Source organism: Pholcus phalangioides, unplaced genomic scaffold, assembly GCF_987345545.1.
Source record: "Pholcus phalangioides strain wild (caught in Gottingen) unplaced genomic scaffold, Ppha-v1.0 ptg000001l_1, whole genome shotgun sequence".
In the NCBI taxonomy this organism is placed as follows: Eukaryota; Metazoa; Arthropoda; class Arachnida; order Araneae; family Pholcidae; genus Pholcus; species Pholcus phalangioides.
In genome coordinates, this window is record NW_028301594.1 from 1,010,224 (window position 1) to 1,023,347 (window position 13,124).

A 13,124-nucleotide genomic window follows, 5' to 3' on the forward strand; every position below is an offset into this window, starting at 1 on the left:
CTGACCTAGAGAGTTTGCAAGCATGTGAGTGCGCAAAAGAGTGACCTAGAGCGTGCGCAATCATGTGAATGCTCAAAAGAGTGACCAAGAAAGTGCGCTAGCATGTAAATGATCAAAGGAGTGACCAAGAAAGTGTGCAGGCATGTTAGTGACCAAAAGAGTGACTTAGAGACAAATGCGTATTTCAAGGGGCGGTAGCTAAGCAGGCTATAGCATAGGACACCAAATTCGAGGAATGAGTTGTCAAGGGTGTTAAACTAAAATGAGAGAAGGGCTGAGCAAAATTCAGGTAGCCAACAGTCAGAAAAACCGTAAACACGCTTCTGCATCCATGGTGTCAACAACCCACGGCCCCAACATGGGAAGGGCTGACAGGGGCTAGCCCCGGGACAATTCTCATCATTTTTTTTCCTTTTCACGCCATAAATTAAATATAGAAGGGCCCGTGGAAAGTCTGACCGCGGGGGCCCGTAAACGATCCCAGCCTAGGGGGCTTTGCTCCCGGATGTGGGGACCATGAAAGAACCCCTGCTAAAAAACTTTATCGTGATTGCGAGGTTTGGCAAAACCCCGTTTGGAACTTTCTTAGAAACCCATTCCATAAATAGGGATAGATCCCTAAAACATATAAAAATGAAACTAAACGGCCTCAGTATTTTTTCCCCCAGAGCAAATAAGACGCTTTCTGACATTACATTTTTCTTCCTCTTAAAAAGCTGCCCCGTGAATACAAAAAAAAAAAAGAAGCCATTCGTCATGGAACTCGGAGTGGTCACGAAAAAACAGGTTCCATTTAAATACGCAGCTTTCATGAAACAATCCTCAGAAAGTGCCTAAAAAACTCGATTTCGCTTGCACGTCCTTGACCCCTACCATTTCAGCAAAGGGGGGTGGGGTAAAGAAGAAGAAGGGGCCACACTTTATTATTTCGTCACAAGGCGGAAAGATCACCGCGTACAGGAAGGAAGAAGAGAGTTCACCTCCGTCCATCCTCCTCCTCCTCTTCCTCCCATTGATAAAAAAAAGATAATAATAATAACAATACTAAGAAGAAAAGCAGTTTTTTTGTTGCAACGTAGTAAGTATAAACGTGATTTTCTTGTTGTTTACCACAGACTCATTTTCCCCTAAATTGGACAATTTTAAATGTAATTTATATATTAATGACATTCATTTTGTGTCTCAATGCCACCTCCAATGTCTTTTTTTTTTTCAATCCACTCCCCATATTAGATGTCCAATTCATTACATGTCTCTTATCATTTTTCCATTGCATAACCCCTAAGTATGATTTTCCTTATTGTGTAATAGACTAAGAGTGGGGAGAAGAGGAATCATAACTCGCTTACCTTTATTATAAAACTTCCTATACACAATTAAAGTCTAGTAATTTGAATATGTGGTTTGTAGGAAGCTATTATATTTCATTATAATATTTTTTTCCTCTCTCTTCCCAGGCTTATGATCCGGCTTTGAAGAAAGACTGATTTGCATCCAGGAAGGTGTTGAGTGATAGGTTGGTATATCAACTTTTGTTGTTCGGACAACGTTTCTTGTTGACCTTTTTTGTGTGTTGATAATTAATCAGAGTTGGAGGATCTTTCCTCGTAAGAACAGGTTTGTTATACTTTTGAGTAATGATTATATTGAGCGGTGTCACTGTGAGAGGTTTGTTATGTAAGTCAGTAGATGTGTGTGTGCGTGGTTGAGATGGAGTGTGGTGGTGAAATGCAATGCTGTGCTACGAGTTATGTACAGGGATCAACTGATTTGGTGGAAAAGGTTAGGAAATGGTTTTTTATTTATGGTGATATATAATGTGAAGTGCTCTCTAAGGAATATTACCACTCATTTATTTGGAAGTATTTGGAACTCTTATTCAAATTTCATTTAATCATTCTATAGTAAATGTGATAAAAGCAGTTATTGTACTTAATAACTAGGGCCTGTTTCTCATAAGTTTGGAGGGGGGGCCCCAGGGCAAATCAATATTTTTGTGGCCCCTTATATATGGTGTTCTATGAAGCAAAGGCATAGGGAGGGGAGAAGGGCCTGTGCTTATAATATAAAAACAGCCAATTTTTCGGGCACTTGCACTGTTTGCCCATGCGAGAAACAGGCCCTGATAATAACCAATTATCATGCATAATCCCAGAGCATTACTTAAGTTCGTAAATTTTCCCGAATTGAAAAATTTTACTGAAGATTATGCATAATACCCAAGAGCATTGTATTTTTTGTTAAATTGACGAATCATACTATATGATATGCTGTACATGATTGTATCATTATATTGAGGTACGATCGTAAAATTTTTTATCCTTATATCTAGGTTTGACTCTATTCATCATACATACTAGACTCATTTGGATTTTTTTTTAGAATTTATCAAATTAATTACACTATGATATTATGCATAATCACAAATAAATGCAATAAATTTCAAATATTCATCAGATTTACCAACAATGCTTTGATACTATGCCTAATCTTTGGTAAAAGTGATAAATTTATCAAACTTGCCAAAATGATTGGTAAGTATGCATAATAACTGGTTATTATGTATAATAACTGATTTATCATATTTACCATAACATACCTACCAATATATTGCCAAATTGTAAATAAGCAATTTTGTCAATGAAATAGAACTGTTTATTACCCAACCCTCTTTTTACATACAGGATTCTGCATTAAAAGACTTTGGCTGAATTTGTGATAATTCTTTTTTTAAGTGAGGAAATTTATTGGTGATATCAGAAATTTTCCTACTCGTGAAAATGAAGGTGTTGACAACAGCAAAGAAACTTGATGAGTGCAAATAACTATTGATGATAATTTAGAGCTCGTTCTTGATAAACTGAGTGATTTGAGCAAGCAACAATATTGAAATGCATGTTGCCAAAAAAAATTTGTATCAGCTGCGAAAGATGACCAGATCAGGCCTATTATAATTTGATCAGTGGCATATTTACAAGGAAGCTTAATGGTTTATTATAGCCCAAGGCGACAAATTTGAGGAATGAGTGGCCAAAAAAATTAGTGCAATTGGGGGGGGGGGGGGAGGGAGCAGCAAAATTTGTATAGCCTTCCATAAATTTACCTCTCTGCTCAGACAGCTGGGGACCAAGTCAGTGAGTGAGCAAAAGAGTGACCTCGAGCGTGTGAAAGCATTTGAATGACCTAGATTATGGGTAAACATGTAAATGATCAATAGTGACCCATAAAGCAAAGAACCATGTCAGTGAGCAACCAAAAGTCACCAAAACAGAATGTGATCATGGAAGTGACCAAGAGAATGACTTAGAGATGTATTTGCAGGAATGGGGGTGGAGGGGGAGGCCAAGCGGGTGGCAAATTCGATAAAAGAGTAGTCAAGAAAATTATACTGGATGGGAGAAGAGCAATAAAATTTGTGTAGCCCACAGGGAGCAAAACCATAAATGCACCTCTGAATTTGATTAATTAGCTTTTATGATACCTGATCCATGGACGGAGGTACTGGTCATGAAGGGGCTATGTGGTGGGGTCATCCAGCATTAATGATAGCTCCAACAGATCTAATATATATAGATCAGCAGTTTCCCGTTTGGGGTGCTTGGACCTCCAGGGGCTCACTTCTCAAATGTAGAATTAGAAAAATTAATGCAAAGTTGAAAAAGATAGGCTATATTTACTATATATCTCTTATTTCTTAAAAAGAAGTTTTAATTAAATTTATTTGCAAAAGCCACGCTGCAACGTTGGTAGACTGCAACAGTAATATTGTTATGACTTCACAAAAATTGTGCTGGTAGTCAAGAAGTTCTCTCTCATAGATGGCGGTATATAGCGGAAACTGCTCACCATGCAGTTTCTGCTGCTATAAATGGGGGTCCATGGCATACATCCAGATTTCTGGGAGGGGGGGGGGGGGTCCACAGCTAAAAGTATTTGGGAAGCATTGAGAGAGACAGATCCATGTATAAACTTTTATCTACATTATCATCATGTGGCCTACAGCGTTTTGAGTCTATCTCTGCTTACGACTTAACCTTGTAATTGTTACATAATTTGAAGTAAGTTTATTTGAAGTCAAAGCTGTACATATTTCAGAGAGTTTAGCGTTACTTGTATGGCAACGAGAGAGTTATTATGGTTGATGTTATGGAGAATAAAAAGTTGTATTGCTCTCTAAAGATGTCTCTCTATGATCTCGCCTCTACTTGTTTAAAAGATTCAAAACAGAACATGGTGGCAGCAGTAAAAGAGAGAAAAAACAGTTGCTAAAAAGACGCAACAACTGTTTTACTGAAAGAAGTTTCTCCATAGACAAAGGGGTAAAAAAATCAGATTAGCACCATGACAGATGAAAGCGTGATAACAAGTCCTCCGATAAATGGGATTATGAAGGCCTGTCATTTGGGGGGTCGGAGCTGTTGCCCCGGCTTTTGAAAATACACTAAAAATGGTATATATATACAGATACATTGAGTACATGTTCTTTACCCCCCATCCCCTCCACCCCCGGAAAAAGTTGAAATTACATCCCTGGGATTAGGCCTCCCAGTATGTTGATGTTTGACCCTGAATTAGTTTCTAACTGTAAAATATTCGTACAGAAATGGAAGAACTATTCGATTTCGGCTAAATTACAGGATCAAACTGATGAATATCAAGTTGCGCTGCTGTTACATACATAAGGTGATGAAGCTTTCAAACGTTATAATGGTTTCCCTTTTGATAATGAAAAAACAAGTGAGCATTGGGTGAATATTATTAAAGCCAAACAGTCTCGTGATGTTATATTTCTTATGCTAGTGAATGATAAGGAAGTGAAATTTCAAATTGGCATCAGAGATTCTGTCAATATTCTTCCTAGAAAATGTGCGGGTGGTATAGATACCTCTCATCAGACCTTAAAGATGTGGAATGGCAGTATATTAAAGCCACTAGGAGTACACAGAGAATATCTGATAAATCCAAAAAATTTTAGAAAGTTCAATGTTGAATTTGTGATAGTTGAAGATGATTATACGCAGTCATTAATTGGATATTCTGCAGCAGTACAAATAAACTTGATTTCGATGGAAGAGGAGGAATTTCAACGAGTTCATGAAGTGAAATCCGTACTTGATGGCTTGAAGATGTTGTTTACCTATGGTTTAGGTACTTTGCCAGGAACAGTTAATCTCCCAACAGATGATACTATTGGAAATGAATTACCTTTTGGGTTAGATAATACAATTGAAAGCTGACGTAGTTGAACCCAAAATTGCAAAAGAACCATGGCTATATGCATTTCGGAACTATATGAAGTTCCTTCATCAGCCGCAGAAACAAAGAAGAAAAACTCCTTATAGCGGGAGTTACTCGCTGTTGTAGACGAAAGAGTCAAATTTAAAATGAACCAGCAACAAAAGAGTAGAGGAGGATGGGAAAAAAAATTTCAGAGCCAATCACAAACGAGAATGTGATAGTGATGCTGATGAAGAACAATAATTATTGTTGAAACTGTTGCCAGATTTTTGAGAATGGTGGTGTGCTCGTTAGGTCGTTGACCAACTGGTTTGTGTTTTTGTTGATAAGGAATGATTCGAAGAAGTCTGAGTCAGACAGTGAGGGGAATTTTTGGATGATTTTGGCAGAAGAGAAGTCAAATTTAGGGTCAAAGGACCAGCAGTGTTGGGCTATGGATGAGCGGTTAGTCTTGGTTGGTTACGTATCTTCTATGCTCATTTAAATTTTATTTTAGGGCACATTTAGTTTGGCCTATATATGATGATCCACATTGGCATGAAATGCTGTAGATGCCCCAGTTGTTGAGTGTGTCAATGGGTTCTTTTAGTTTAGAGAAGCGAAGTTTATTCACAGGGATGAAAACCACAGAAAAATTGTATTTTCGTAGGATTTTAGCGATGCGTTGGCTGGTTTTTGGGAAGAAAGGCAAAATGATCAAGTTTTTGTGGTTGCGCAAGTGTTTTTAATAAATTTGTGGTGTAGATTATAAATGAGAGAGCTGCGGTAGCCCTGATCAACGGCTATTGCTCTTAGGATATTCAGTTCAGCATCTAGTAGCATCTGTGAAGAGCAGATATTAATGGCTCGCTTCACGTATGTGTAGAACAAGGCATACTTTTGTGCATCCTTTGGCACAAAAGTATGGCTCATATTCAAGTGTTATTTAAGAATTACATGTGAGCAACCGAAAAAACATTAAAACAGATTTTGTACACCATCAAATAAGAACATGTATTGCTTGAAAAATTTTCTAAAGGAGAATAAATTAATATTGTGAGTGATCTCTGGTGGTAACGTGTTGTAGAATTTTGGGATAAATATATAATCTATATATTGGTTTTTATTTTGTTAGTCATTAGCAGGTCCACAAATTATTTGTACCATTTTCAGCTGGTTTGTAAAAATATTCCAAACTGTTTACTGGTCCACAGGTCTACAAAGGTTGAAGAATGGTTTACTAGATAAATGCCGTAGGCTACACAATCTGATATTGCTGCCAATTTTTTTTTTACTTGTTGAAAAGCGTCAAAGATTTGAAATTTTAAATGGTCACATTTTGCATAATTGATGCTTTCAAGTCTTATTTGTATATAATATTTCTCGCATTTAATGTGGATTATACTTTCAAATCAAGACATTCTCACAATTCACCACTATAAATATATTAAGCCGGAAATATATGGTAATTTTGAGATGTTGATCAAGGTTTATGATAATACTTATTATACATATATTTTTATTTTCTTTTTCAGAAAATGGCGGAAGCACATTCGGCCGTAGCGTTCAGCTTCACCATATCTCATGAAGGATTTAACATTAACTATGATACTGAACTCATTTATGCTGTTTGGCAAAGTGGAATCAGATCATGGAGGAAGAGAATGACAAAATTCTGGGTATAGTCAAATAACTTATAATAACATGAGCAATAACTTTTTCAATCTGATATTTTTGGTATCATAGAAGTATCTTTCATAATAAGTAGGCCTATTCAAGTAAGTGGAATTTTTTTTTGTTTACTATAAAGTAAACAAAAAAAAAAATTTCCAAAAATATCACACTATATCTAAAAAAATGTGGAGTGACAAATCATCAAATTATATATATAATAAAAATTTGACATATAAAGTGTAGCTTATAACGAGAATATTGCTTTTTTGAGTAACTTGTGGCGCACTGTCAAAAAATTAATGTTAAAGATACAATAATTATGCATTCATAGAGATTGCAAAATTAAGAATCGTCCATTAAAATGTCACCAAAATTCTTGAAAGTACCAGACCAGTCTTTCTTTAAACCCATGAAAAGGTATGTTAATGATGGTTATAATTACACTAGTTCCGCGTGAACATTCCTCCGAGATGATTTTAACCAAGGAGAGGCAGAAAAGTTACATTTCCCCCCCCCCCCCCCTACTAAGTCTTTCTTGATTTACTTGGCAGGTGACATGTTTTAAATTTCATTTCAATTTTGCCATTTCTAATGACTGGTATACTATGGTAATCTTTCATTGCCTGAAACTTACAAATTAGTGTTGTTTCTGATCAGCTTCAATTCTTCAATTCGTAATTTGAGCTGTTTCCCAATACCTTATTCAACATGACGACTTTCTTATAAACAAAGTGCAAAAAAAGTCAACGATGTCCTCTACGTTTTTTAATTACAAGATATACGGGAAACACTACTAATTGAGCTGCTGAAAAAAAATTCCTTTCTGCCTTCACTGGGACACGAACTCTGGTCTGTTGTACACCAGACGAATGATCTACCACTGAGCTATGGAGAAGGAATATTTCTTCCTTAAAGCGTGTGTATGCTAAATGGCACTTTGCAATAGACAATGACAACAATCAGTTAAATTGCTTATAAATGACATCTGGCCACCAAGTGGCGCACACATACGATTTAGGGAAAGCTGGCTATATGTGAAGATACAAATTTTTCTTTCTAAAAAAAACACCAGCAACTCTCTAAATATAGCCAGTTTTCTGTATATATATATATATATATATCTTATAAAATGCTATGTGCATGTATATAAGATATTCCATAAATCCCCTTGCTGCATCTTTTTGGAAAAACGTTGATCCAAGAAACATACTTCTAATTGAAAAAAGTATCCAAATAACATGCAAGTTTAAGATACATCACTCATGGTGCAAGGGGGTGTATAGTTCTTAAAATGTAAAACTATTTATATAGACGTCCTGTCCTCCAAAACCCAATTAGAAAGTTGTTATCCTGTATCTCCTGAGGCCAACAAAGAAATCCCACGTTTTTAAGTGCAACATTTGCTTAGACATTTGAAGTAAAAAATGGGAAAACAGTTGGGAAAGAGCATAAATACATGAAAGAAGTGTTTTCATTAGTTTATGCTGTTCTTTTCCAACTTTTCCCTCCATTGTTAATTCAAATATCTCAGCGAATATTTCACTTAGAAACATGAATTTTTTTGTTGTTGTCTTAAGGAAATACTTTCTAATTTGGATTTTGAGCGGAGGGTGTGTATTTAAAAGGCTAATGCTTATATTTTAATAACTGTACAACCCTTTGCAACATGAATATGACACATCTGAGTTCCACACATTATTTGGATATTTTTCTAACTAAAAACATGCCTCTAGGATCATGAATGAATGCCAGAACTTTGCCTCTGACGTACCTTGTTGCAGAGATCTCTTCCAGTCCAGCTTCGTGGCAAAGTCTGGAACACTTTATTTTGTGTCAAAAAGGGAAAAAAATAAGAGAAAAAAAACATACGAACAAAATTTTTACAACATATTTTCCCCGGACAATTGGGTATTGTCGGGATTAACAAATTTTGTGGTGATTGCAGACGAGATGGAATTGGGAGTTTGAGAAAAATTTCTGGGTTTCGTTAAACGTATGAATGTAGGCATATTAGGATGGAGGTGTATTTTATAAGCAATTGGAGGCAGGGCCCATGCCATCTCATCTGTTATCTTACACTTGCCATATTATGTACATAGGATGTAAAAACAAATGAAATGAGAATCTTATTGTGAAATATAAAATATCCATCGGAACGAGTCATATCGTTTAACACCTTATTGGTGAGCAAATGGGTTTGATAATTTGCGGACTAGAAAGCCAGGCATCTAGGATCAACAGTTCATTAGTAAAAAGCCGGCAAAGGAAATTATGGAATCACCCTGTATGTGTAGCCAGACATGGCTTCAAATTAAAGAGTTCTTATCACCTTGAAACACAAGATTGAGAATTGAGAGTTATTCATTACCTCCATACTATGTCTTCATATTGGCAGCACATTTTACATGTTGTGGCAGAGTATTATGAAAGTTAATACACTAAGTGCTTTTATACTGTCGATGTAGCCTTGTGAGAGATGTAAGCACATGTAAGAGTATGCTTTTGTTTATGAATTGAAACTTTCTTAATGCACATGAAGTAAAAAAATAATTCACTCAATGATAAGAAAAAAAGCACTGAAATTTTTTCCTTTGATTTTCTTTCTTTGGACGAAATGTATGTAGCCAGAGGTGCGAACATGAAGAAAACATTGGAGGGACTGGAAATTGCTGGTTGTCCCGTATATAAGGGACTATGCAGGAGAGGGGAGGTGCAATGCATTGTTTTTTTCAGAAATTATTTGGGGGGGGGGAATTTGTGTCGGAAGTGAAATGAAGTGATGTATAATAATCGGATCGGGTGAAAAGGCCATGGGGCCAAAGAGATAGAAGGTTGTTGACTGTTGGACATGAGAGATGTCGGACGCTCTGGTTTAGGCGTCTGTGTAAATAAAGAGGATTATAAGTTATTCTCGTTGGCTCTGGTGTATACTTAATTAGTGATATGTCTAGGAGGCCAAGCGAAGCATGGTGGCAGCTGCGGGATCCAGAAAGATCCGCCGATCCAGTTTTCGAACGTCGTTGAGTAAGTCTTAGCTTGATTACTAACGTTCGAATAACTAAGCCTAAATCGCCGCTTTGCATAAGTCTATGGTTAGGGCTAAGAACATGTCGTCGACGTTTCAAGTGCCGTGTCCCGAACTGTTTTCATTTACAACGCCATCCGAATGGCCAAAATGGAAGAAACGCTTCGATCGATTTCGCGACGCGTCAGGGCTAGCGAAGAAGGGCGAGAAAGACCAAGTCAACACGCTTCTCTACTTGTTGGGTGATCAAGCGGAGGACATTTTCGCCTCGTTTCACCTGCCATCAGCGGACCAAGAGAAGTACGATTTGGTTACCGCGGCATTCGACGGACATTTCTTGCCCAGGAAAAATATCATATACGAGCGGGCCAAGTTCAACAACCGTGTTCAACACTCCGGAGAACCAGTGGAGGAGTTCATCTCTGCTCTCCGTGTGCTAGCGGAGTCATGCGAGTATCAAGCTCTCCGAGAGGAGATGATTCGCGACCGCATCGTCGTGGGTGTCAGCGACCGAAGATTGTCCGAGAAGCTTCAGCTGGAGCAAGGTCTGACGCTGGAGAAAGCTACGACCATGGCAAGACGATACGAATCGGTCAAGAAGCAGCAAGAGGAGTTACATAATCCTGCGTTAAACCAGCTCGGAGCTAGCCAGGAACCCGGCCAGGGTCACAGAAATCCACGGAGAAGCCATGGCTCACAGTTCAAGAAACAAGAGCAATCAACGAAGGAAAAGCAGGGTCAGGCTCGCAGTAAGACTGAAGCTTCATCTTGTTTTCGGTGTGGACGAGCAAAGTTTCATGACAAGAATTCCTGCCCGGCCAAGGACGCCACGTGCCGTAAGTGCGGTAAGAAAAACCACTTCGCTAGGGTTTGCAAGTCAAGGGTAGCTGCGAACATTTCGTCAGTGCGTAAAGTCGGGGTGAAGACGTCGAGGACATTCCTTGGCTACTTGGTATCATCCGCGTCATCGCACAAAGAGACTTGGGAAGAAGACGTCTTAGTCGGAGATGTCCGAGTCAACTTTCTGCTGGATTCAGGAGCAGATGTGACAGTCATCCCAGACAGTCTCTACAAACGGAATAAAAGCAGATTTCCGAAACTCAAGCCTCCTGACCGGAATCTTTCGAGTCCCGGTGCAGCGAACTTGAAAGTCAAGGGAATGTTCGAGTGCCAGCTAACTTGCAAGTCAGTCTCTACGTCAGCAAAAGTCTATGTGATCAAGGGACCCGATCATCCACTATTGTCAAGAGAACATTGCGTCCAACTAAAGTTGATTCAACGACTCAATGAAGTGGCGGCTCACAGCCTAACTCAAGTCGACCCGGAAAAAGAATTTCCACGAATTTTCGATGGCCTTGGAGAACTGAAGGGAGCATACGAAATCAAGCTGAAGCCCGGTGCCGTGCCCTTTGCAGTTCATGTTCCAAGGCGAGTTCCTATCCCATTAATGGATAAAATAAAACAGCATCTCGATGCGATGTTGAAGGACGGAATAATCGAGTCAGTGACAGAACCTAGTGAATGGTGTGCTCCACTGGTGTTAGCAGCAAAACCGAATGGAGACATCAGGCTCTGCGTCGATCTGACCAAGTTAAACAGCAGCGTTCAACGCGAGAACTTTCCGTTACCTTCAGTTGATCATCTGTTGGGCCAAATACCACCAGACGCCAGGATCTTTTCCAAGCTGGACGCCACAACAGGGTTTTGGCAGAAGAAACTAGCAGAGAAGTCCCGAAGGCTGACAACTTTCATCACGCCTTTCGGAAGGTTCCGTTTCTTGAGACTTCCGTTCAGAATTTCTTCAGCTCCAGAAGTTTTTCAACGAGACATTGCAGACCTTCTACAGGGTATTCCAGCCGTGACGAACCTGACAGACGACACTTTAGTGTGGGGCGTCACTCAAGAAGAACACGACAGACGTCTCAGAGAAGTTCTTCGACGATTCCATGATGCGAACGTCACCCTCAACAAGGACAAGTGTGTCTTCGGTGTCACTGAACTAAGGTTCTTAGGTCATCTGATAGACCACAAAGGAATCCGGCCTGACCCGATGAAAGTAGAAGCCATTGAAAATCTTCAACCACCAAAAGATCTACGTGAAGCGCAACGTTTCATTGGAATGGTGAAATATTTGGCCAAGTTCATACCGAATTTGAGCGAAATTTTGGCTCCAGTTCAAGCGCTACTGAAAACAGCCAATGACTTTGTGTGGGACTCCGAGCAAGCTCGATGCTTCAAGGAAATCAAACGCTTGCTTACGTCGGCACCAGTCCTAGCACGGTTTGATCCTAAGCTACCGGTCATCGTCTCTGCGGATGCATCGTCTTACGGCTTGGGCAGTGTGTTGCTTCAAGAACACAAGGACGGTACGTTACACCCTGTGGCCTACCCGTCAAGAACTATGTCCATTGCAGAAAGAAGATATGCTCAAATCGAAAAAGAAGCGCTAGCACTCACTTGGGCTTGTGAGAAATTTGAAGACTTCATTATGGGACTGGAAGTGCGTCTTGAGACCGATCACAAACCACTCGTGCCCATATTTTCAACGAAGCAACTGGATGAATTAACACCTCGTTTACAACGCTTCAGGCTACGGATGATGAGATATTCATTCACAATCTCATACACTCCAGGTAAACAGCTCTTAGCAGCAGACGCCCTCTCAAGAGCCCCTCTTGAAAGTGACAACTCCGGTGAATTGGAGGAAGAGACTAAGGCCTACATGAGACTTGTCATCTCTACACTTCCTGCTTCGGAGGCTAGGCTATTAGAGATCAAAGATGGACAGAAAAAAGATGTCACGATCTCGAAGATAATTTCTTTCATCGCTGGCACCTGGCCAGATAAGAAAACATTGAGCCAAGCAGAATTACCATACTTCTACGTCAAGGACGAGCTGTTCATCGAGGATGACTTACTGCTACGAAACAGTCGCCTTGTGATACCACCAGTCTTACAGCAAGACATTCTAGAACGACTTCACTGTGGTCACTTGGGGGTGAACAAGTGTCGTACCCTTGCGAGAGAGTGTGTTTGGTGGCCCGGTCTGTCAACGCAAATTGAAGACAGGATCAAGAAGTGCGCTGTTTGTTGTCAGAATAGGAGCTACAGGCATGATCCACTAATTCCGACAGACTTCCCTTCTAGACCATGGGAAATGGTAGCCATTGATTTGTTCAAGTTGAACGGGAAATGGTATTTGCTACTC

At 39.3% G+C, this 13,124-nt stretch overlaps 1 protein-coding gene across 3 annotated transcripts in view; it reads left to right on the top strand.

Moving 5' to 3' along the window:
- Window positions 1-949: 949 nt before the first annotated feature.
- The window catches only part of whd (carnitine O-palmitoyltransferase whd), a 43,636-nt gene continuing 31,461 nt past the window's right edge, over window positions 950-13,124 (top strand). The window contains exons 1-3 of one of the 3 annotated variants that reach the window (XM_089232412.1): window positions 950-1,078; window positions 1,458-1,516; window positions 6,753-6,896. In XM_089232412.1, the coding sequence (XP_089088538.1) occupies window positions 6,756-6,896 (141 nt within the window). In that variant the 5' untranslated portion in view covers window positions 950-1,078; window positions 1,458-1,516; window positions 6,753-6,755. The other 2 variants (XM_089232414.1, XM_089232369.1) reach the window with 2 other exon arrangements.